This window comes from Eschrichtius robustus, chromosome 11 (genome assembly GCF_028021215.1).
Source record: "Eschrichtius robustus isolate mEscRob2 chromosome 11, mEscRob2.pri, whole genome shotgun sequence".
Lineage (NCBI taxonomy): Eukaryota > Metazoa > Chordata > Mammalia > Artiodactyla > Eschrichtiidae > Eschrichtius > Eschrichtius robustus.
In genome coordinates, this window is record NC_090834.1 from 78119235 (window position 1) to 78145711 (window position 26477).

At 37.9% G+C, this 26477-nt stretch overlaps 2 protein-coding genes across 5 annotated transcripts in view; both read left to right on the plus strand.

Annotated features, from left to right (window-relative positions):
- Positions 1-26477, plus strand: part of NELL1 (neural EGFL like 1) — an 865453-nt gene that overhangs the window by 576714 nt on the left and 262262 nt on the right. The window lies entirely within an intron of this gene.
- On the plus strand, positions 5701-6868 carry LOC137771339 (isocitrate dehydrogenase [NAD] subunit gamma, mitochondrial-like). The gene is given in 2 exon segments (XM_068554570.1): positions 5701-5949; positions 5951-6868. Coding segments are annotated over 2 exon segments (1167 nt in total).

Sequence of the window (26477 nt, forward strand, 5' to 3'; positions counted from 1 at the left end):
TATTAAAATTTCATTCACTATCCAGTTTATACTCCCAGTCTCAGGGCTTCCTTCCTTCTTTATCCATACCTTTAAAAGATGTATGTCCTTTCCAGGGTTAGGAAGAAGATTGGGGTGTATGTAAGGGTGGCCCATTGGTAGAAACAAAATTGTGTAGTTGGGTCTGGTTATTTTTCTGCCAGCATTCTCGCTTAGTATCATCATCTGCTCTAGCCTCAGGCACTGGTGGTGGACAGCTGTTATCCATATTATGTGCCATATTAAGTGACAAGCAGGTACCCAGCTGGCTCCTACTCTATAGCCATTTTATATCAGTTTTTAGAAAGGAGCAGTACTGCTTTATTCCCAGCAGCCTCTAAGCACATCACATGCTGGCCCCGACTTGCCCGGACCTTGTGAGGATGTAAATACAGGCCCTTGCTACTCAAAGTGTGATAAGAGGCCAGTAGAACTGTATGACTAGGGAGCAAATTGAAAATGAAGACTCTGCTCCCCTCACTCACTAGAACTACTGAATTAGTGCCTGCATTTCAATGAGATCCTAGGGTGGTCAAGTCTGAGAAACTGGCCTAGGCCTCTAGGACCCCTAGAAATATTCACCTCACCTGTTGCCATTCTCTGTTCCTTCACAATATATGAATTTGTAGAATCTGTGTTAGCCAGTTTCTTCATCTGTAAAATGGGAACTATAATGCCTACCTTGGTGGATTATGATGATGTATATAAAATATTCAACAGAGTACCTTAGTTGTGGCAAGTGTTACATAGTGGTAGCCACTATTAAATCTGCGTCTTCATCTTCTTGAATTTTGACAGCCTTTGGAAGTCTTCGTAAATAAGTCACCGACCTCCCCAAACAACCGCTAACCTACATCAGGGGTAGTGGTGCCCGAAAGTTAAGTGAGAATGGGATTGTGGCTGGTTTAAAATTAAAGATATGCTTAATTTTCAGTTAAAGTGTGTAACTGGTATAGCTTTGGGAATCTAAGAGTTTGCCTGCCTTCCAGGGTTGAGTGGTTGATTTCTAGAAATATCAGATATTAATGCTTGTAGCTCTGATCTGGGAGAATATATTAAAAGACACTCCATATCATAGTGAGAAGGGAAACACAAATCAAAAACATAGTGAGCTACTACCACCAAAACCTATTTGAATGGCTAAAATTAGAAGTACAGTAATACCAAGTATTGATGAAGATGTGAAGCTGTAATTCTCTTGGTAGGGATATAAATGGTATAACCATTTGGGAAAGTGTTTAGCAGTTTCTTAAAAAGTTAACAACAATAAAAGGAACAAACTCCAGCAGACAGAAAATCAGTAAAGACATAGTTGAACTCAACAATGTCATCATAAACTGGGTATAATTGACATTTGTAGATTCCTTTACCCAACAACAGCAGAATACACAGTCTTCTCAAGTTCACATAGAACACTCACCAAGACAGACCACATTCTGGGCCATAGAACACACCTTAACAAATCCAAAAAAATTGAAATCATAAACAATGTCTGCACTCAGACCACAATGGAATTAAATTAGAAACCAGTAATAGAAAGATAGCTGAAAAAATCCCCAATTAAATGTGGAGATTAAACAACACATTTCTAAATAACATATGGGTCAAAGAAGAAATCGCAAAAGAAATTTTAAAAATATTTTGAACAAAATGAAAATGAAAACACAACTTAACAAACTTCATGGGATGTGGTGAAAACAGTGCTTAGGGGGAGATACATAGTAATAAATGAATATAATGGAAAGGAGGAAAGATTTAAAATCAATAATCTAAGCTTTCACCTTTGGAAACTAGAAAAAGAAGAGCAAATTAAATCCAAAGTAAACAGAGGAAAAGAAATATTAAGAATTTGAGCAGAAATCAATGAAATTGAAAAGAAAAAAAATCAATAGAGAAAAATCAACGAAACCAAAAGCTGATTCTCTGAAAACGTCAATAAAATTGATAAGCCTCTAGTCAAGCTAACAAAACAAAAAAAAAGGACATAAATTACTACTATCTGAAAAGAGGGACATCACTATAGATCCTATGGGCATTAAAAAGATAATAAAAGAATACTATGAACAACTTTTCACTCACAAATTTGATAATCTAGGTGAAATGGACTAATTCCTTGCCAAAATTCACACACGAAGAAACAGACAATCTGAAGAGGCCTATATATATTTTTAAAATTGACTCAACAATTAATAACCTTCCAAAATGGAAATCCCCAGGCCCAGTTGTGTTCACTGGTGAATTCTACCAAACTCTTGAGGAAGAAATTATACCAGTTCCCTATAATATATATCAGAAAACACAAGCAAAAGGAATACTTTATAACTTAGTCTATGAAACCAACATTACCCTGGTAACAAGACCAGGCAAAAGCATTACAAGAAAAGATAACTACAGACCAGTATCTCTCATGAACATAGGTATAAAGCTTCTTAACAAAATACTAGAAAATTGAATCCAACAATGTATAAAAAGACTTATACAGCATAATCAAGTGATATTTATCCCAGTTATGCAGGGCTGTTTCAACATTCAAAAATCAATTAATATAATCCATCACTTCAAGAGGCTAAAAAAGAAAAATCACATGATCCTATCGATAGAAGCAGAAAAACATTTGACAAAATTCAACACCCATTCATTATACAAAGCTCTCAGTAAACTAGAAGTAGAGGAAAAACTGCATCAACTTGATAAAGAATACCTACAAATAATCTACAACTAACATCATACTTCATGATGAGAAACACAAAGCTTTTCCAGTAAGATCAGGTACAAGGCAAGGATGTCCCCTTTTACCACTCCTTTGCAGTATTACCCTGGAATTTCTAGCGAATACAATAGGACAAGAAAAGGAAATAAAAAGTATACAGATTGAAAAGGAAGAAATAAAACTGTCTTCATTATCAGATGACAATATCATCAATGTAGAAACCCTGAAAGAATCAACAGAAAAACCTCCTGGAACTAATAAGTGATTACAGCAAGATTGCAGGTTACTAGGTTAATATACAAAAGTCAGTTGCTTTCTTACACACCAGTTTTCAATTAAAAACACAGTATCATTTACATTAGCATTTCCCCAAATGAAATACTTAGGTATAAACGTTAACAACATATATATAAGATCTATATGAGGAAAACTATGAAACTCTGATGAATGAAATTAAAGAAGTACTAAATAAATTGAGAGACATTCCATATTGATGGATGGGAAAACTTCATATTGTTAAGTTTCCAAGATATCAACTCTTTCCAAGATTTGATCAAATGTAATCAAAATACCGGAAAGTTATTTTGTAGATATTGATAAACTGATTCCAAAGCTTGTATGTAGAAGCCAAAGACCCAGAATAGCCAACACAGCATTGAAGGAGAAGAACAAAGCTGGAGGACTGACAGTTTTTGACTTCAAGACTTACTGTGAAGCTACACTAATCAAGACATTGTGGTATTGGCAAAAGAACAGATGAATAAACTAATGGAAGATAATAGCCCAGAAACAGACCCATGTAAATAGTTAATTGATCTTTGGCAAAGGAGCAAATGCAGCACAATGGAATAAAGAGAGTCTTTTCAACAAATGGTGTTGGAACAACTGGACATCAACATATGCAAAAAAATTAACCTAGACACAGGCCTCAAACACTTCACCAAAATTAACTTAAAATGGACCATAGACTTCTATGTACGATGAAACACTACGAAACTTCTAGGAGAAAATCTGTTATAGATGACCTTGGGTATGGTGTGACTTTTTAGATACAACACCAAAGACTGCATTGATGAAAGAAATAATAAACTAGACATCACTAAAATTAAAAACTTCTGCTCTGCAAAAAGACTTTGTCAAGAGAATGAGAAGACAAGCCACAGATTGGGAGAAATTATTTGTAAAAGGCACATCTGATAAAGAACTGTTATCTAAAGTACAAAGAACCCTTAAAACTCAACAGTAAGAAAACAAATAACTTGATTTTAAAAATTGGCAAAAACCTTAACAGATATCTCATCAAAGAAGATATACAGATGGCAAATAAGCATATGAAAAGATGTTACACGTCATATGTCATCAGAGAAATGAAAATTAAAACAATGAGATACCACTACAAACCTATTAGAATGGCCAAAATCTGGAACATTGACAACACCAATGCTGGCAAGGATGTGGAACAGCAGGAATTCTCATTCATTGCTGGTGGGAATGCAAAATGGTACAGCCACTTTGGAAGACAGCTTAGCAGTTTCTGACAAAACTGATCATACTTTTACCATACGATTCAGCAACTCTGCTCCTTGCTATTCACCCAAATGAGCTGAAAACTTATGTCCACACAAAATTCGCACATGGATGTTTATAGTAGCTTTGTTCATCGTTCACAAAACTTGGGAACAACCAAGATGTGCTTCAGTAGGTGAATAGATAAACTGTTGTACATCTAGACAATGGAATTTTATTCAATGCAAAAAAGAAATGCATTACAGAGCCATGAAAAAACATGGAGGAAACTCTAATGCGTATTACTAAGTCAAAGAAGCCAATCTGAAAAGGCTACAGAGTGTATGATTCCAATTATACAACATTCTGGAAAATACACAACTCTGGAGACTCTAAAGAGATAGGTGGTTACCAGTGGTTGCAGAGAGGGAGGGATGAAGAGACAAAGCAGAGAGGATTTTTAGGGCTATGAAACTACTCTATATGAATCTACTAGATGATATATGTCATACATTTCTCTAAACTCAGAGTTTGCAACATGAAGAGTGAACCCTAATTTAAACAATGGATTTTAGGTGATAATGAGATGTCACTGTAGTTTCATCAGTTGTAACGAATGTACCACTCTGTGTAGGATCTTGATAGCTGGGGAGACTGTGCCTTTGTAGAGGCAAGGAAATCTTTTTTTTTTTGGTATTACTTTCAAGTTTAATTATTAAATAACTGAGAAAAATTGGTAGAAGTTGATGGACTATAAAACAAATGTAATAAAGGTAAATAATATCAATAGAAAGTTTTCTGTAATCAAGAACTAAATTGTTACCAAAACAAATTTCAGATCCCATCAATAGCTTTAATTAATTAAAACAACTGTAATTGAAGTTATAAATAGGCCCTTGGATTGTTTCCTAATGCAATTAATGGAGAATAATAAATTGTCTGAACTTATTAGAAAAAGATTTAAATTTCCAACAGACCTGACATGAAGTGCTAATCCCAGTGAAGGAAACATATTACTTGGGAGAAGGTATTAACAATGGTGTGCTGGTACTTGCTTAATAGCTAGCTTTCTGGGGAAAAAAATAAACAAAAGGGCTGATTTGTAGTTTTGAGGCAAGGAAAGCTTTGCTTGGGAAATCTCTATACCTGCCATTCAATTTTTCTGTGAACCTAAAAGTGTTATAAAATATGAAGTCTATTTTTAAGTATATCATATGGGTACATTGAATGTGCTTAATGAATTGTCCAATTCCAAAGTGTATTTTCTACTCTATAACACATCTCCTTGTGACTAGTACTCTGTCTCTCACTGCAGTAGAATGTCTGTCCAAAATAGAGTACAAGGAAGGAGAGACAACTGTGACTGAGGCAAGAATTTTGGATCTAGAATTCCACCAAAAGAAGCCAGTTCAAGCCAAGAGGAAAAGCACGTATTTTTACATAAATTAAATCTCCACTTATGGATCATGGCACTGAAGATGCTGACAGCTGCCAGGTGCTCTGTGAAGGCCGTGTTCCCACCAACTATTCTAGGCCATTCTTGGGAGATTTTCCTTGGCCATGAGACCTCACTGAGGAGCTTCTCTTTTAAACACAACATTCCTCCAGCAGCTAAGTATGGTGGGTGGCACGCTGTGACTATGATTCCTGGGGATGGCATTGGACCTGAACTTATGCTGCACATCAAGAATGTGTTCAGACATGTGTGTGTGCCACGTGGACTTTGAGGAGGTGCAGATTACCTCCACTTTTAGTGAAGAGGAAGAAGTTCACAGCGCCATCATGGCAGTCCATCAAAACCACGTGGCCTTGAAGGGCAACTTTGAAACTGACTACAACCTACCACCATCTCACAAATCACAAAACAGTGTGTTTCGCAGTACTCTAGATCTCTATGCCAACGTCATTCATTTTAAGAGTCCACTAGGTGTGGAAACTAGGCATAAGAACATAGACATCTTAGTTGTTCGGGAAAGCACAGAGGGTGGGTACAGCAACCTGAAGCACGAGAGTGTGAAAGGAGTGATAGAGAGCCTAAAGATCACTCCTAAGGCCAAGCCTTTGCATGTTGCTGAATATGCTTTCCAGCTGGCCCAGCAGATGGGGTGCGAGAAACTGACGGCTGTGCACAAGGCCAACATCATGAAACTGGGAGATGGTCTCTTCCTCCAGTGCTGTAGGGAGGTGGCATCCTGCTATCCTCAGCTCATTTTTGAGGGCATGATTGTGGATAACACCACCATGCAGCTGGTATCCTGGCCCCAGCAGTTTGATGCCATGGTGATGCCCAGTCTTTATGGCAACATTGTCAATAACGTCTGCACAGAGTTGGTTGGGGGAGCAGGCCTTGTGCCTAGTGCCAACTATGGCCACATACACGTGGTGTTTGAAATGCCCTCAAGGCAATCAGGCAAGACTATAACCAATAAGAATGTGGCCAACCCTACTGCCATGCTGCTGGCAAGTTGTATCATTCTGGATTACCGCAAGCTCCATTCCTATGCCACCTCCATTCGTATTGCAGTCTTGGCATCCATGGAGAACAAAGACATCCAAACTCCAGACATTGGAGGCCAGGATACCACATCGGATGTCATTCAAAATGTCATAGATGACATCAGTGTTGCCAATTAAACGGTCAGTGCCTTAGAGGCTTAGCTAGCCTTCAAATTCCTTCCTGTCCCACACTTTACGTTGCTCTACCCAGTCAGAAAGCCCAGCCAGCTTGGCTAATGTGGACTCTAGAATAAACTAGCTCCTGTTCCAGCTCAGAAGAGGTAGGGGGAGGGAATCAAGTCTGATTTTTTTTCTGTTAAATTTGAATGCCATAAATGCCATAAACATTGCTGGTTTAAATTAGCCATACCTATTTTGTCGTATATGTATTGAGGAATTCTCCTCTATTTTAATCCACAATTCACACTTTTCTATGAGATGATACAGTGAATAAATCAAAGTTGTTCGTAGAGTCCTGGGCCTTTTCCAGAACCTGGCACACTGATTTTCTCTTATCTGGGTCATTAAAATTCTGCAAACCAGCCTACAAAGGAGTCTGGCTTCTCTCTAGAGGTTGTTAATGAGTTAATTGGTGCAATAAAATTTGCCTACAACATATACATTGTCATTTTAATAATAAATAAGATACCATAAAGCTGAGCTAGTTCAGAATGCTTCCACTCCCTCCTAGATATCCTATCTTTTCCCCTGGTCTTGTTTATGTGAGGAAGGAATTTTTCCCGGTGTCAGTTTTCACACATGGGCATCTCTGAGTACCGCAGCACTCCTGCAAAGGGGGTTCTTGAATTCCTTCCTTGAGCCTCTAAGCTCAAGAGTCTAGACATTATATACCCAGTTAACAGGCACTGGGCTCATGACTCTTTGCTATACAAATAGAACCATGGACTGTGAACTCCATGCTCACTGCTTTACAATCTTCCATGGTTTACTTTCTTTTAATCTCTCTTTCAAAGACAGAATGTACATAAGAGAATGAAAAACCCTGAGCTCGTTTGAATGTATACTGTCATTTTATTATAATATATTTTATTTACAGTAATTCTAAGTTCATAGGTGGGAGAAACACAAACGAAAATGATAATATTATTAGTGCTGGGAAATATTTATTACTCAAGTAGGAAATGAAAGCAATGCCTATAAAAATTTACAGTAGTTTTATCGGCAGGAATAGCTTGCAGATAGAAGGGAGATTGAGAAAAATAGTAAATCCTTAATAATATTTTGGAAACCTCTGTATCTCAGCTATAACCCTTGGATCCTACCATGGTTCTTGGGCCATAAGTTAAAGACATTGAACTGAGACCTGAAAAAGTCCTTATGGTTTCCAAAAGGCTCTGTCTTATCATATTACCTTAATCTCACCTATCCTCGTTCTGTATAATGTCAGGGCTCAGGGTTTGGAAAACCAAACGCCAGTTTGAGGGGATTTAATTTGAGGAGGAAATGACTGCCTTCAACCCTATCTAGAAGTCTTTCTTGAAGAACAAGGCAAGCAGGGAGAAGTCAATTATAAAATAATGATGGTATTCCTTTTATTGGACACTAGACATGTCATTGGCCATGGCTGCCACTGACCTGTATGGTGCTTTCCTCTGGGCAGATATAGACCTGGAACCAGAGGCATGGATTGATGAGTGGAGAAGGGATGGATTTTTGGCTTGAAGTCCCCCTACCTCCAATGCTACATGAGCCCGTACTACCTTAACCCACTCTCCCCACTCTGTACCCCTTTCTCTCATGGCTAGGGAAATTTACCCATCGCACAACCAGCCCAACTGCAGATAGTAGCCCAACTATTGGCTTTTATCTGACAATGGGAATTTATGCTGATAGGTACATTTGAGCTGAAGTTTCCCCTCTCTGTTAAAGATGATTGTTTCCAAAATCTTCCCATAGTTTTTGGGCCAGACTGCACTGCTGTGATGGCACCTAGTACACCATAGTGGAATTTTCCATTTATCAGTATTTGATATTCCCACTTAGCTATGAACATCTCTAGGGCAAATACCATGTATTCTTTTCCCTTGTCCTCTGTATCCCCTAACATAATGACTGGTACATACAAAATAAGTAATATGTTTATTGAATCAACCAAAAAATGAATGATATGGGTGACACTGCCTAACATTTCGTATATGTAACATGAGATAATAACTGTACCTACCTCATAGTGTTGTTGGGAAAATAGAGCAAGAAAATACACATAAAGCTGGTAGCACTGTGCCTATCCAATGGAAAGTGCTTGGTGTAGTTTATAAATTATTATTTTCATTAGTATCCATTTTATGCCATTCTAAAAGCTAGTTCTGAGGAGAACTGGGAAATGATATTAATTCGTTACTGTCTTTGGAACTTACTGGATAAGTTACTTTACCTATTATTCTATTATGGGTTTATAACTGACTTTCAACTAGGGTAGCAAACCATATCTGCTTATTCATCAAGTCCCCTTATCTCTCTCCTTTTTATTTCTTGAATCCAGCCATCTCTCTTCTTTCTCACTTACCCCTCCTTTCTCATTAGCCTTTCTCATCTTTGGTGACTTCCCAATCTCTGTTCCTTCTCTACCTTGTGTCCTGCCTTAAATCTATTTCTACAGTGCACTCAGCCTGAACTTTCTAAAAGGGAAATAGGATCATGTCACTTCCTTACCTAACACTTCTCATTCAACAGCTTTCCTTTGGCCTTGAAAGAAAGTCAACTGAGCACAGCATGAAAGACCTTCCATGTTCTGATCTCTGCTTCCTTCTCCAGGTTCACCATTTCTACCCCCTCTCCCCATCCCAATAACAACACAAAGTGGCACAAGAGAGTGCAAGCAGAGCTCATTGTCAAAGAGCCATGTATTCTTTCTAGTTCAGGCCTTTGTATGTGGTCTTGCTTCTTCTCCCCTTCAGGAGATGATCTCCTTGTCATCTAGAGGACTAGATGTAATTGTCACCACCTTTGGGAAGCCTCCCTTGACCAGCTCTTTCCATTCCCTGCTGAGATTGAAGGGAGGAACTCCCAGTTCCCCCAGAGTCCTCTGTGTATCCAACTTAGTGTTTTTCTCTCCAGTTGTCATTACATGCTTTCCTTCCCATCAACCTTACTATACAATGTGTTCCTTGGCAACAGGAGCAATTGAGTCATTGATCACTATAGCATCAGCACCTAGGACAGGGACAAGCTCTTAGCGTATGCTCATTCTAAATATTAATGGAAGGAAGATAGGAAGGAAGGTCAAAGGAAGGAAGAAAAGAATGGACTGAATTCCCAGGTAGGAGTGGAGGATTGGAAGAACTAATCTATTGCAAAATTCTCCTCTTTGGCTCCAGTCTATGAACCTTTACAAGATTGCTTCTCTCTAGAGAGCACTAAAGCCCTCAAGGTCATAAAACGGGTAGTTGGCAGGCGGCCTCTGTTTCTTGAGAAGATTTCTGTACTATTGTTACATAATTTTATCTTAGGCTTTGTCAGTTTATTCTGCTTTGTTTAAAGCTAAATCCTGCTATCAATAAATATCAATACAAAGTTGGACAGCTAAACAGTATCACTCTGTAAATATCTCTCCTCACCACCATCTTCATAGACTTGGTTTTCTAGAAGGATGTTTTAACATTCTTACTTCAGCTTTCTGGTATTCAAAATCTTGTTAGGGGACATCTCTGAATTTTGGGGAAAACAATGACTCTGTTTAAAATGTCAACAAGGGAAGAGTCCTCTAAGAACCAGGAAAACCTGTGTTTTTCACCATGAATTTGTGCCCTTCTTCTACTAGATAATGTGAGGTATTCAATCAATTGAAAGTTTCCCTCATTGCCTTGGCTACTAGCAGGCACAGGAAAAAGCCTTCAGCATTTTTTTCCTCTCTGAAATTTTCTTATATCATTCTATTACTTGATTTTAATGTATTTTGCTCTATTAATTTCATTTTCTTATATTTTGTTTTACTGTAAGCCACTTAAATCACAATTAAGGAACACAAAAGGAGAAGTGGGTTCTTCACCTTTTCCTTCTTTTCCTTCATTCAAGTTCATTTTCAACATTGGCATCAGACAAATCTCCTTTAAGCAGTGTTTAGATTGCCATTACCCTGTTCCCTCAATTTGTAATGTATTCAAAACCCTCCATAATTTTAGCTCACACTGTCTTTCCACTCTTAGAGGTTCCAATTTTCCTATATAATGTTCCAGGCAATATAGATACCTTCATTTACCTAAGTACAACCTTTTCTTTTCCTTCTATGTAATGTAATTCCTCTCATTAAGGAACTTCCCAGTTGAGTCTCTGCCTGTTACAAGTCTACCCATTATTCAAGGTTCCAAAAGTACTTCCTTTATGAGAAGGTTTCTAATTACCCCCATCCAGATATACTCCCCTTATCCTCTCTGAATGAACAAAACCCTTTTATTGGACTTTTGAATTTGTTCATTTCACATTTTGTCTTGTATTTTTTATCTACTTGACTTGAGCCTTAATAAATTATATGCTCCTTGAGGATAGGGATATTTTAGCCCATGTTCTGGATCTTGTATTACTCAACATAGTGCATTGTGTGTAGTAGGTACTAATTAAATACGTGCCAAATTGGATTGAAGATAATAATGATTTTAGCTAATAATTTTTTTTTATGTGCCATGCATAATTCTTCATGCTTTTCATGAAGAATTTTATTTAATTCTCATATAGATGAGAATTTTATTTAATTCTCAGATGATGATTATTGTATTCCCAATTTTATAGATGAGAGAACTGAGGCATGTAGAGGTTAAAAAATTGGTCTAAGGTTACACAACTAACAGGCGGTGAAGCCTGAGTTCCAGTTCTGGCACTGTGGCTCTAGAACCCAGGTGTTTAAATGGTCATGAGGGTTTGTACATGGTGAATTTCTCATACTCTTATATGAAAGTGGATTAGGTTTCAGTAATAGATCTCTTTTCATTATACCACAGCTATCTCCTAATGTAATCTATAGGAAAAGTTATTGCTAATGTTTTTTGAACCCTTAATATGTTAGGTACTGTCCTAGATGGTTTACATATATTAACTCATTTAATCCTCATATGAGCCAATTATATTGACAAAGAAACCGAAGCACAGAAAAGGTAACTGACTTGCTCAAGGTCAATCAGATTGTAAATAGTGGAGCCAGGATTAAAATCAAGCCAGTGGCACCAGTGTCTAACCACTATTACTAAACTGCTTCCCCATATTTTAGGTTGTCTAGATAGCCCAGGATGAGAAAGGCAGAATATCCAGATAATCAGGAGAATAGTGCCAGAATCAAGCATCACATATTGAACATGGTAAATCAAATAGTCGAACTGCTTCTTTGTAGTAATGGCAGATTAAAAAAAGAAAAAACATGGAAAAGAAATGACGTGCTGTTGAAACAAGAGAATAAAATAATGATAGGAAGTGGAAAAGAAATGCTGAATTTTGCAAAGAGGAGAATTTTGAATAAATTTATCCAGTTCTGGATCATTACAGAGGTTGCAAAAAACTGACAGTATTACTGGGGGCTCAGCTGGGAATATGTAAAATATCTGCGGGAAGCTGTTACAGAGCTAGAAATTTTTTGAGGGGGGACACTTGGTTCTTGGAGTTTGTCTGACAACTTGCATAACCTGGGGACTCAATGCGGTAAAGTCTTCTTCACATCGAAATGAATTTGCTTATGCTGCTGTGGGAAGCTACATATATTGCATTTGCGATTGCTCTAAGAAATGCAAGGAAAAGAGAAAAGAGACACATTGAAAATGGAAAACAAAAATGACTCAACTTCACAAAGCAATTTAAAAATTGGAATATCTTGTTACCAATTTTGCAAATGCTTAAAAACCAACACAGCCTGAGTAAAAACAGTGTCTACTGAGAAAGACACTAGTCTGGGCTTTCATCTGCTTAAGCATCTGGTTTGCTAGAGCTAATGCCAAATTTAGTTCATGCCAAATAGATGTAAATGAATGGTTGTTGCCACAAGGGAGAAAGAAAATATTGTGTTATGTTCAAATACAAGGTATTTTTCCCCTTTTTTATCCCTCAGAAAAAAGGAATTCCCTTAAATTCAAAGTCTTATAATGTTCTTATAGTAACAGGTGTTCTGTCAGTTCTTTGATTTTGAATGACAAAGTATTTGGAGTAGGGAAGAGAGGACATTAGCTATGCCAGTTTGGGGCTTTTATAGAAATTATCTGTAGAATAAATTTTTAAAGGAGGCAAAAAAAAAAATCCCTCAACAAAAAATGAGTCATTATTCCTGGGAGCATATTGTCATAATTGCAAGTATTGAGTGTCATTATATATGTGCCTTTTAAAAATCACTTAACGACAAATTTCAGGTTTTGGTCACACTGGAGATCACATATATTTACCTACTAGACAAATGGGGAAATAAATCCTAATATTATACGATTGGATTCTTTTGACTTTGCTTGAGATTTCCAATGAAAGCATTAAATACAGATTCAAAAAGTGCTTTATCTCAAACAACTTAGACAGATGGGATAATGATAGGTTTGGAAAACTTTAGAGAACTTGAAAAATGACTCTGGGTTGGGGAAGACCTTGAGGTCAAGATTCATGGGACGAGATTAAATGAAATTATTTCAATGTCATGGTAAAGGAAAAAGTAATAATTCTAAATTAATCTATTATTTAATATCACCTATTAAATAATGCATTCAATACAACTATGTGTAATAACTGAATCCATAAATCAAATAGTATGCATAGATAGTTATCTAATTAATATGTCCCTCAGAGTTATTCAGCTTTGCCCAGAATATCTTTTCTTCCTGTTTTCTTTTTTAGGTCTTATCACTGATAAAAAGGGAATCATTTTCCTTATATTTGGAGTTGCTTCCTATTTAGGCATTTACATTATCTCCTAAATGGAACATGGGAAATGAGAAAAATAAAAGAAAATAGATTTTGAAGTTATTGTGCAGAAATCTATAATAGCAAAGGAAGAAGTCGAGATTTCTGGATATATTAGTAGTATTGTGGAAAGAAATACAAAGGAATTTCAAATGAAATAATATTTAACTATTTAAGGCTGTGGCTGGAGCCATACCTAGGGTACTTCATCTAGGTTTGATTTTTCAGTTTGATAAAAGATGTAATTTCTGTGAAAAAGCATGGTGTCACAAATCAACTATATGCCAAATACCAGAAAAAGAGGTTGGAAAGCCTGGTTTATAAATAACGTGTTTACTCCATGATAAGAAAAGTCTCTGGGATTGATCCTTTTCAAGGTATTTGTGTTGTGATGGAATTAGGTTATTTGGATGCCAATTTTATTCTTGCCAGCAGCAAGGTACTTGTTGCACAGTAACTTCACCCATCTGTTCTTTTACTTATTCACTTGTTCCTCAGTGTTGTTTGTCCTCCATTGAATACTTGCTTTGAGCTGGGTGCTGTGCAAACCACTGAGGGTGCAGCTTGCCTATCAATGTCCTTTCTCTCGAGGATCCCTCGGGGCTGAGGGAATCAACAATCATCCAGGAATTACAGTCATACCTCGTTTTATTGTGCATCACTGTATTGTGTTTTTAACAACTTGAAGTTTAGTGGCAACCCCACATCAAGCAAGTCTGTTGACACCATTTTTCCAACAGCATTTGTTCACTTCGTGTCTCTGTATCGTTTTGCTAAAATTCTTGCAATATTTCAAACGCTTTTATTAGTATATTTGTTATGGTGATCTGTGATCAGTGATCTTTGATGTTATGATTGCAAAAAGATTACGACTTGCTGACGGATCAGATGGTGGTCAGCATTTTTTAGCGATAATTTTTTTTTAAATCAAGGTATGTACCTTGTGTTTTTAGACATAATGCTATGGTATACTTCATAAACTACAGTATGGTGTAAACATAACTTTTACATGCGCTGAGAAACCAAAACATTTGTGTGACTCGCTTTATTGCAATTTTTGCTTTATTGTGGTGGTCCGGAACTGAACCTGCAGTATCTCTGAGGTACGAAATGGGGTGTGATAAGTATTGTAATAGAGGTATAAGCAAGGCGCCATGAGAGCACAGAAGAGGAGAAATCAGAAATCTTCCCAGAGTAAGTTGTGCCTCTATGGGGGGGAGAGAGGGAGAGAGAGAGAGAGAGAAAGAAAAAGAAAGGAGAAGTAGGAGACAGAAGGGGAGGACCCTGCCTGGGAGAGCTCTTAATACCATCACAAGCCACTTATCTGCCCATTACCTGATACTCACAGCTTTTACTCTGAACTCCCTTCCTTTCTTATTTTGCATGTAATTACTGTTAAACTCATTTTACCTACAAAACCTTGCCCTAATGATGTTTATCTAAAAGGTAAGATTTTCAAGGTTTAAGGGGAGCATCTGATTTTTCTGTGAAGTGATTTTTTTGGAATGAACTCTTCACATTGATTAATGAACCTGACTAGACCCCTCATCGTAGTTGACTCTAATTCTTGTGATTAGGAAGATTTATTATTTTTCTTAAGCTCCTTCTCAGCCCAACAGCTGCTCTTCAAAGGCTTTCTGTTCTTTTTCATGTTTTTCTCTGTCAGTATGTCTGTGAGCACGGTTCGTCATTTTGTTCTTCCCAGCACCCTTCTTGTTTCCTTCATCTCTCTCAAATGCCTCCTTGATAGTGAACTTGATCTCTAGAAACATGTCATCTTTTCTTCCTTGGTGATCAGCTCCAGAGTGAACTCCCTGCTCTGATACCATTTTGATTTCTCACTCCTTCTGGAAATGGCCTTGCATTTCGTTTGACATTGTATCTGTTGCCCTCCTCAATCATCTTTCATTCTAATGTCAGTGGCATCATCTACTCCCCTGTTGGCCCTGAGAAGCTGCCCATAGGCTAGGCTCTGCCTGGGGTCTGTCGTAGTTGCACATACCTCTTCTCTGTCATGGTAGCAAAAGGCATGCCCATGGCTCAAACATTCACCACACTCCTCTGGTTCAGGTAAATAAGCAAACCACCACAACAGCATTTCCAGTGAGAATAACCTTATCACTCTTCCACCTGATATTTTCATCTTCTTTTTCCAAGAAGCCACCTTTCTACAAAAAAGATTGTCAAACTCTTGATCTTCTCCAGTGAGCCTATTTCCTGTCTGTTTAGAGCACTCCAGAAATGGGCAGCTGAGGGTATTAGCATTACTTGGCCATGGTTATTGTTTTTCTCCAGATTGACAGATGCTTTTTATAGAATCCAGCTGAATTTCATTGGAAAAGAGCTTAAAATGCACAGGAGGAGGAAAGTACTTCTCTCAGGATCCCTGCTGAGCTGATAACAGTCTATGCGAAGTCATCTATTTAAACAGAAATAAACATGCCTTGGGATTCCAGGAGCCTATTTTCAGCTTTATTAAGCTATTTTCGGGTTTATTAAGAAATCTGTGTTTAATTTTTCCAAACATCTTCAGTGTTGTTCATTTAGCTTTTCTCTGTGTGTGGATCAGTTAGAACCCTTGATGAGAACGCAGACTTGGAATTCTGCTCCTTATGGAAACACAATGCATTCAGAGAAGAATAAAGAACCTGGAAGACTTCTGAGGGCCTAGGCAGAAACTTGTACTTAACTGGCTTTTCATGGGGAAAAGTATTCCTAGTCAGATGTTGCCTGTGCCAGGGTCCTGGAAGATTTCACTGTTGGGTATTTTTTTCCTTTTAAAAGGTCCCTCGGATTTATACAGATTGGCCTCCTGTAATAAGTCATACACTGCTCTAGGCCAGGGTCAGCTGTGTGTGTGTGTGTGTGTGTGTGTGTGTGATAGTAAATATTGTAGGTTTTGTGGGCCATGTGGTCTCTGTTACAAGTATTCAATGCTGTCATTTTAAAGCAACGAGCCACAGACAATAAATGTGACTGTGTTCTAATAAGACTTTACTTATGGACACTGTAATTTAAACTTCACATAATTTCCACGTCATGTAATATGACCCTGATATCATAGGACTTTCATTTGCCAGAAGGGAAATTAGGCAGTGAGCCTGCAAACACAAATAATGAAAATTATGTCAAGTTCTAAGGGAGGAAGAAAGAAAACAAAACAAAACAAGGGTACTGTAACTGAGAGCAACTGGTGGTTGAAGGACTGAGGATGTGGGTTGCTTGAGCTAATCAGGGAAGGCTTTTCTGAGGTGGCATCTGAGCTGATCTCTGAACGATGCCTGAGAGACATGTGAACATCTGGTGCAAGTAGCAGGAACAGGGAAGGGAGAGCTCCGGGCATTTGAAGAAGCAGGACGACTGGTTTCACTGGAGAGGACATTGCGGAAGGGAAAGAGGAGGGCCAGGCAATGAGAGAGGGATGTGGTGATGGTCAGCTAGGATTCTGGCTCAGATGAAGGGCTTTGGGATTCGTTCAGGTACCAGTGCTAGACCATAGGTAGGTTTAAAGTTGGAGAGTGATGGGAAATGGTTTAAGAATTTGGACAGGTCACTTTGGCTGCTGGGTGGATGAGAGATTGTGGTGGGGGAATGAGAGTGGAGGCCAGGTGGTCGGGAAAAGTGGTTAGGAGGCTTGTCTGAAATAGAGTCTTTTCCATTTACTTTCCTAACACTTTTCTTAAGGTCTGGATCTGACAGAGGCTAAGGAGAAAGTGAGGAAAAGTGATACAATAATAGCTCAGGTTGAACTACCAAATGAGATTTGCATCAATAACACTACCAAGAAATTAAGTCCATAATATACTCTGTAATGGCCTATATGGATATGGAAAAAGAATCTAAAAAAGAGTGGATATGTGTGTATGTATAGCTGATTCACTTTGCTGTATACCTGAAACTACCATAACATTATAAATCAACTATACTCCAATAAAAATCAAAAGAAAAATTTTTTAAAAAAGAAATTAAATCCACATTATTTCTATTACCTCAGCAATGCCCACAATGACAGCTAACTATCTTGTGAGTGCTTGCTAGGTGTGGCAATGTTTCATTTCATGTTCACAGAAATTCTGTGAGGTTGGTGTCTTTATCCACTCTATAGATGAAGAAACTAAATTGTAATAGGTTCTGCAATGAGCCAAGAGGTCTCAAAACTGGTAGGTGGAAGAGGGAGTCCAGGACCCATGCTTGTCTGACTCTTAAGTATGTGATCTTTTCCTTTATATTTCAGTTATCTGTTACTGCACATCAAACAACCTGGAGTGCTGTGGCTTAAAACAACAGTGGTTTATTCTTTCTTGTGATCTTGGGGTTGGCTGGGCTCAGTGAGCGGTTCTTCTGCTAAGTGTGTTATTAGCTGGGATTATGCGTGAGGCTATGATCAGATGGTGGCTCATCCAGGGCATGGAACGTCCAAGATAATCTCATCCTCATGGTTGGCAGTTGATGCTAGTTGGCTGAGGCATCTCTGTTCTCCTCCATGTGACATCTCAGCCATCGTTAGGCTAGACAGGCTTTCTTCCTGCATGATGGATGCACTCCAAAAGGGAGCAATGCAGAAAGACAAGCCAGCCCCAATGTGTAAGTGCTTATCAAGCTCTGCTTCTATGACACTCGTTGAGGTCATTACCTCAGAGCAAGTCATACCGCCAAGCCCAAAATTAAAGTGAAAAGAGAGGGACTTCCTTGGCGGTCCAGTGGTTAAGACTCCACGCTTCCAATGCAGGGGACATGGGTTCGACCCCTGGTCGGGGAGCTAAGATCCCACATGCCGTGTGGTATGATGCAGCCAAAAAATACAGTAGAATAGAATAGAATAGAATAGAATAGAATAGAATAGAATAGAGTAGAAATGAAGTGAAAGGAGATTCTACATGAGAGATGGTTTCATTAGGATCCACCAATAACAATGACATTGTTATTCTAGCTTCTGCCTTTATACAGAAATATATGGAAACTATTTCCTCTTTTGTGATATATCAGGACTCTTCTCAGCAACTAAGGATAAGCCAAGGCACCAGATATGTATGGACCCATGTGTTGACCAGACATTTATTGTTCCATAATAGTTATTGTTCCTACTATGAGTGAAGCTAGGAACAGTGTGCTAGGAATTGTGAGTAAAGAAAAACTGGTTCTTTCCTCAAGGTGATTAGAGTCTAGAAGAAAACATGTATGATGCTATCAGATGAGTACCTAAAAAATACAGATGTGTGTTTGTGGATAGAAATATACCTTAAGATATATTTCACATTGCTCTTATTGGAGGCCTGGATAAATTTCAGAAAGATGTTCTTCTTATAAAAATATACCTTTTTCCAGGTTGGTATGATTTTTTATATCGTGGGAGAAATTGAAGCATTTATTCTTCCAGAAAATTAGAGGGCATTGTGAAAAGTCAATTTTTGTCAAAGATGAACTAATGTCCAAGTCCACTATTTTAAGAAGGAGAACTGCATCTGGTACCATGACCTCCAGCTTTGTTTGATCTCTGAAACCTTCTAGCAGTCAGCTTCCTATAAAAAACAACATAAAAAAGCCACTGGCATGAAAGCTTCTAATTTACTCATCACATGTATGACAGCTCTCTAAGCAGTATAAACTTTTACATATAGTAGATGCTCATTTAATGTTACTATCTAAGCTGGCATCTGCTGTTCACCGTTATGGTATAGGAGTTTGGTATTCTAATGAGATTTAAAAACAAACAAAAAGTTACAGTAGCATTTAACACGTGCTTACAATATTTCAGGCACCGTCAAAATGTCTTCTATGTATCGTTTCCTCTTGCCTTTGTGCATGTCTGTGATGTAGGTACTGTACTTATCTGCATTTTCTAGGTGGAAAAGTTTTAGGGAAAAGAGTTAAGTAACTTGTCCAAGAGACAGGCCTTGAGCCTTGGACCTTTTGATTCCCAAACCCATTCTTTTTACCCCATACGTAACACAGATGTAGCAAGAGCTTCTAATGGGGAAGAACGTTGGAATGGCCTTCAGGAGACTTGAGTTCTAGTCCTTTGGGCTGAACTAACTAGCCATGTGATCTCAGATAAATCAACTTCTTTTGCTTGAAAAATAAAATGTAACTCTCTTCTCTAAAGCACAGACATTTGCAGCCCATATTTTTATGCTAATTTAGAGCCTACATTTTCTTCACAGCTTACATTGTATCTTCTGCACTCTTTTTTTTTTTAGTTAATTAATTAATTAATTTATTTATTTATTTATTTATTATTTATGGCTGTGTTGGGTCTTCGTTTCTGTGCGAGGGCTTTCTCTAGTTGTGGCAGGCGGGGGCCACTCTTCATCGCGGTGCGCGGGCCTCTCACTGTCGCGGCCTCTCTTGTTGCGGAGCGCAGGCTCCAGACGCGCAGGCTCAGTAATGGTGGCTCACGGGTCCAGCCGCTCTGCGCATGTGGGATCTTCCCAGACCAGGGCCCGAACCCGTGTCCCCTGCATTAGCAGGCAGACTCTCAACCACTGTGCCACCAGGGAAGCCCTCTTCTGCACTCTTAATCTCCCTTTTCCTACTGTGTTTCTTTGTTTTGTTTTTTACTTAGCATTTTCACCTAATATTCTATATTCTGTATCCTCTGCTTAATTATTCTCCATTGTTTATCGTCTGTCTCTCCTATTCAGGGATGCAGACTCCAGTGAGGGCAGGGATCTTTGTCTGCTTTGCTTCAAGGTGTATCCCAAGTGCCTCCAAAAGTTCCCAGCACATAGGAGGCCCCCAATAAATTTATAGTCATTCCTCTTAAGGAATGTGGCGGTGGAAGATAGGAAGAGGCATTCCAGGACGAAGAATATGGTGTAAGAAAGGACAGTAAAACATTGGCTATCTTGGTCTTTTAAGACATTTCATTTATGTGAGGAAGCAATATGGGAAGAAGATGGACCCATGTATAGGAGGCACAGTGGAGAAGGTCTTCAGTGCTACACAAGAGAGTCCAAATTTTGTTAGGTAATAGAAAGCCACTTTGATCACCAAGATTTACTAAGCCACCAAAATTCCCAGGGTGCAATCATTTGTTCTAAGAGACAAACCTTGAGGCTTAATTGTATTTTGAAGTAACATTTAACTTTCTTCTCTGAATGTATGGTCAATCTTTCCTTGGGAATGACAGGAGGCATCAAGAAAATAAGAAATGATGTTTTACTCTGAGCTCAGTGTGAAAAATGTGCAGATGAAGATGTGTTATTCCTTATTTATGGTTATTGAATTTGAAATTTAATTTAGCAGTAAAAATCTGCTATTTAAAGGATCGTTACACTGCAAAAGACTTGAGAAGCACATAGATTCTAGGGGTACTTAGAGAATCATTTGATGCCTGTTGGGTGACAAGCATAAATGCATTCAAATTAATCATTATTGCCATTCTAGCAAGTAAAATGCAGCAATGTGTTTATCAAAAGGACGTTTCCAAGAGATATGAAGAGAATATGATAAATAGCAGAGCAAAGGTGTCATGCTACAAAGCCATGTGGTGAACAGAGGCTATCAAACTGTATCCACTGCATAGTCTAAGGCAATATAGATTTTATGTATATATTACATTTCTTATAAACATTTCATAAGCATCATTTTAAGAAAATAGCTGCATGTTTTTCTATTTTGAGCATTTACAATCATCTTAACCTTTCACACACTTTTGGACATTTCAGTTTCCAAATTCTCATAATAGTAACTAACACTGCAGTGAATATCTTAGTGCACATTTTTCCATATTGATTGTTTTCCGACGAGACCATACTCACAGTGGAATTAGTGGGTCAAGGGATATGAATTATTTTGCATCAATTCTGTCTGCTAATTTGGCTAGTGAAAACTGGTACTTGTTAATGTTTTTTTTTTTTTTAATTACTAATGAGGCTGAAATTATGTTGATTAGCCAGTTGTTTCCTTTTCTCTGAAATGCCTGCCCATGTCCTTGCACCTTTTATCTATTGGAGCCTAGTGTTTTTCACTTGGATATGACACTCAGCATTCTGAATCTGCAAAGGCCAAGTCTTTGGGTCAAGCCAAATTGTCAATATAACTGAAACAATTAATCAACTCATTGGAGCAGCTGGTCAATCTCCTGATGTGATGGGTCATTTCATCCATACAAGTGGATCAATTTAGTGATACATCTGGTGGAATAAAGGTGCACCCAATAAATCATGTTAGGAAGTAGAGCTGAAAATCTGAGCATAAACTGCATCGACTAGTTCGACTTGCTCATGAGTTCGCACGCATCTCCTTTCTGATTCTTTCCAAAGTATAATAATGGTGATGACGGGAAGTTCAGGAAACTTCTGTTTGTGCACTAGGAGCTTCTGCACTAATTGCAGAATATCAACCTTTTTATCTTCTTTTGAGTTGGATGTTCTGAAAGCAATCTTCTCCTTGAAATTAACATCCTCGATTCTCTCCTTTCAGTGATGCTTTGCCAGATGAAACTCTCATTGACTTCATTTAATAAATGAGAAAGCTCATTCTCTCATTTATCATAGGTTGTACTCTGCAATTGGATTCATGCCAGAATCAGAGATAAGGAGATTATAAGAAAGTGTATGAAATGATGACTGCAAGGTTATTTATACTTCAGGTGAAAGAGGGGAATATTTTTTTTCCCATCTGATTCTGTGGAAGTTTTTTTTTTTTATTAGCAGTGGTATCTTTCAACTTTACCGTTGTGACTCTGAGATGTAATAACATTTAGGGACAATAGAAGCCAAAGTCATCAGGCATAAAAGGGGTCTGAGTTTTTTTAATCTTATTTTATGCCATGAATGGAAATTAGATTCTTTAACTATAGGTTTGTTCTATGAAGAATTAGGATGTTGACAGTGTGTCTTTTCTCATTATTTCCTTTACAGTTATGCAATTTATTTATATGTTTCTTTGGATATTTGCTCTAAAAATGAACACTCTGACTGCATTATTGCTGCATTATTGCTCTGCTTGAATGGTCCTTGGTGACTCTACATCAGGGGATACAATTTTCTCCCGAAAGCTGTCATGGCTGTGAACACTGACATCTCTTTGGCTAATTAAAATTTAAAAGATGTTAGTATCCATGAAGCTTTAATAGATTTATACCTGATCTGTTATGGATGGAAATACTCCATTTAATCCATTTGCAGCTAGCCCCTAATACATACATACATGCATGTGTGTGTGTGTTTTTTAATGAGATAAAAGCAAATTCAGATAACAGGAAAAAATAATTAAAAGGACAGTTCCTTTTTCCTTTTACAAAATTATTTTGTACCCATTCCCAAGCACACATACATATTTACAGGTACACACACACACACACACACGTAAAGAACAGTGGCTCATGGTGAATATGTAATTGTTTTGAACTCAGGCAGACATGATTCCTTTCTAGGCAGTCTGTTCTGAACATCTATCTACAGCAATGGGGCAGAAATCTAACCACATCCCTCAAAAGCCAGCCCAGGACAGAAGCATTCATTCTGTGATCTATACCATGATAAAATGTGGTGATGCATTTCCCTAGCTTTAATTCTAAGCTAAAAGCCAAAAGCTTTTTTATGTTTTTTTCAGAAGAGAGGTTCATCTGAACCACTGCTTTAAACTAGCAGATTGAACCACAATTCAGCAGCCTGCAGCTGAAATGGTCAAGTTGAACCCAAGATCAATTTTTAATTGGTCAGTGACAGAAGCAAGTAAAACTAGCATTCAGAATTAATTTCTTAAAGTTATTAAGTGAGTATGGTTCTCTATTCTTATTTCGACTCAGAAGGATTCAGAGCTCTTGGTCACGGGCAGCAACCAAACTAAACAAAAAGCTTGTGTGAAACCAAGTGCTTAGCATTACTAAACCCATGTAGGAAAGACCATGGGCTGTGTAGAATCAGGCAGCTCTAGGTTGGAACCTTGGCCTTGTCACTTACCCCTGAGGGACTTTGAGAAAGTTATTCAACTGCTCAGAGTCTCAGTGTCTTCATCTATAAAACGGGGATAAAACAGTAAATACCTCCTGAGGTGGTTGTAAAGCTTAAAGGAGAATCTGCATGTCAAGGAGGCTATAATGTATCACGGTATGGAGTTATCAAAGATAACAATATTGGTGGATGTATCATCAACATTGTGTAAAAGGAAGCCAACCTGACTCGAAAATTGAGGTGCTGAGCTAAGACACCAAGGAAGAAAGCTGCTGAGAATGAGGGCAAATTAAGCCTCCCTAAACTCTCCCTCTGTGAGGGCTTCTAGGAGGTCATCCAGGGGAAATGTGACCTGTAAGACCCTGCATTTCTTTGTCAGATTTTGAAGAAATATGCCTAAAGTGTATATAGGTATGGAAATGTGATGGAACGGCATCAAATATCTCTATAAGGAATAATCGATAAGTGTCTTATTCTCTCACCATAGAGCATGTGATTCCATTTCCAAGATTATTGTCTTCTAGGAAGAAGAGAGCGTCAAGAGATTATTTTTTATTTCATTTCTATAAAATTCTGTTTTCCTTTTCTCTCCGTCCTCCCCAACATACTACCACTTCTTCAACTTTACTTTCAAGTTTTATTTAGCAGTGGGAAACCATTTTCTTATGACATTATCTTTTGATAAAATCATAAGCCGCTGACATTATTTCTAATTATACACACAGTGAATGGTTTAATTTCCTCTTTGAACTGCTTAGGTGCTGTATGTCAAACATGTTTCTTTTGATCATCCCATGGGGTTGAGACCACATTATAGGAATTTCATCAAAAGGAAGAGTATTGTTGAGCAATGAGGCTCTAAAACGCCTTGAAGAAAGCAAAGTTCCTAGGTAGACTTAACCTTCAGACAAGCCCAAGGAGCCCCCATTTTTCAGAAAATTTACTATGCGCCACACACTATGTTAAACACGTAACACACGTATACTTTTATTTCAGTTTTACATCTGCTCTTTGGAGCAAGTGTAATTTATCATAATTATCCTTATTTTATTAATTCAGAAACGTAAGGTAACATTCTCAAGGTCACATAGCCAGCAATTGGTATAACTTCTCTTTGATTACAGCTCAAACTCCAAAGCTCTCTTCCTCACCCTATACTGTCCCTTAAAGCCTCAAGAATAGTTTAAATACATATTTTCTGAATGTAACACTTTTTTTTCATTTCATACAATGATTTTTAAAATGTTTCACCTTCCAGCTCCTCATTACTCGCACTCTTCCTCAGTGACAAGATAAGAACTGATTTAAAAACAAATATTTTGTCAAGAAGAGTTCCTCTTTAGCCTTTCCTAATTGGATGAGTAAAATGGGAACTTTTAGAAAATGTAAGTTATTTTTAATCATTCATGATAAAGAACCAACTGCTCTTCATTCCAGTCATTATTCCAATGTGTATGACCTTAATGATGGAGCTTTATATTAGACAGGGTAGGGATAGGAGCTACAATTTCGTAATCTTAATAAAGGCATTTCTACTTAATGTTTGTAATGTGTAAGGGGCTGTGATAAGTGCATTATATTCATTTTTTAAACTTTACAAAAGCTGTGTGAGAAAACTAGTATTAAATCTCATTTAATACATGAAAGAAGTGAGGTTCAGAGGAACTATTTACTTGTTCAAGTTATATAAAACTAGTAAGTAGCAGAGCTCATACTTGAAACCAGATCTATCTGGCCTTAAGTATGTGCACTTTCTTTTACACTTATTGTAATAATATTAGTGTTCACTCTCACTGTGAATTAGTGTCCAAACAGACTGATAATGACAATAACACCTTGACATTCAGTGTTGTGTCAAGAAGAACAGAAACTTAATTCAGCAAATAGTCACCGAGTGGCTACTATGTGTCAGGCATTAGCGTAAGCAATGGATCCAAAGCAAAGCAAAAACAAACGTGGTGCCTGTCCTCTTGGGTCTTTATAATCTTGTGGGAAGACATAGATCAATTCAAAGAATTAGTTAATGACGGTTGTGATACATGCTGTAAAAATAATACAGGCTATCGCAAGAGTGTGTGACTGTAAATTGACCTAGTTTCTGGGTCAACAAAGGCCCCTGTTTTCTGGGGAAGTAGTCGTCGGTTGAACCAGGAAGAAGGTGTAGGAATTAGCTGATGTTCCTTTTTTTTTTTTTTTAAATCCAGTAGGGTTGATGTCATATTATAGGAATTTAACATAGGATGGTGGTTTGCAGGGGTGGCGGCCAAGCAGGCAATGATGTTACAGCCTGTGTGCACGTTCAGAGGCAGGAAGGACTTTGAATTTTGGAGTGGAAGAGGAGGATGCTGGTGAGGTAACAGGGCTAGAGCCTGCAGAGCACTGAGTGCGTCTTAGCCATTTTCTTCTGTATCTGATGGGTGCTGAGAATCCATCCGAAGGTTTAATGTGTGTACAGTCTGTCATTCAAGTTGGCTGAGCTTTCCTTTCCAACTTCAGTGCACGGACTGCAGACACCAAGCAAGTAACCCGTGTAGTGGCTTTATGAGCTGAAAACTAATCTGTGTGTTTCAGTAAGAAAATCTGTAGCTGTACTTGTTTCTCACATAGTGTTTAATGACTGAAGCAGCTTATTGATGCTATCAAGAAACTGATACATTTGTAAAAAGAAATGCATTATCCATGCTATAAAATTAAATGTTGCATTGCAGAGCAATATACTAAATATCTCCTTAGTCAATTTTTGTAAACTAAATGTTATAAAATTATATTGGAGCACAGAGGCAGCACAAATCCATGGGAAATATATGTCTTTAAGAAGTCTATTTTGTTAGCCTGTATTTTTTTTTTTTTTTGGGTCGCACTGCACAGCATGTGGTATCTTAATTCCCTGACCAGGGATGGAACCCATGACCCTTGCACTGGAAGCGTGGAGTCTTAACCACTGGACCACCAGGGAAGTCCCCTGT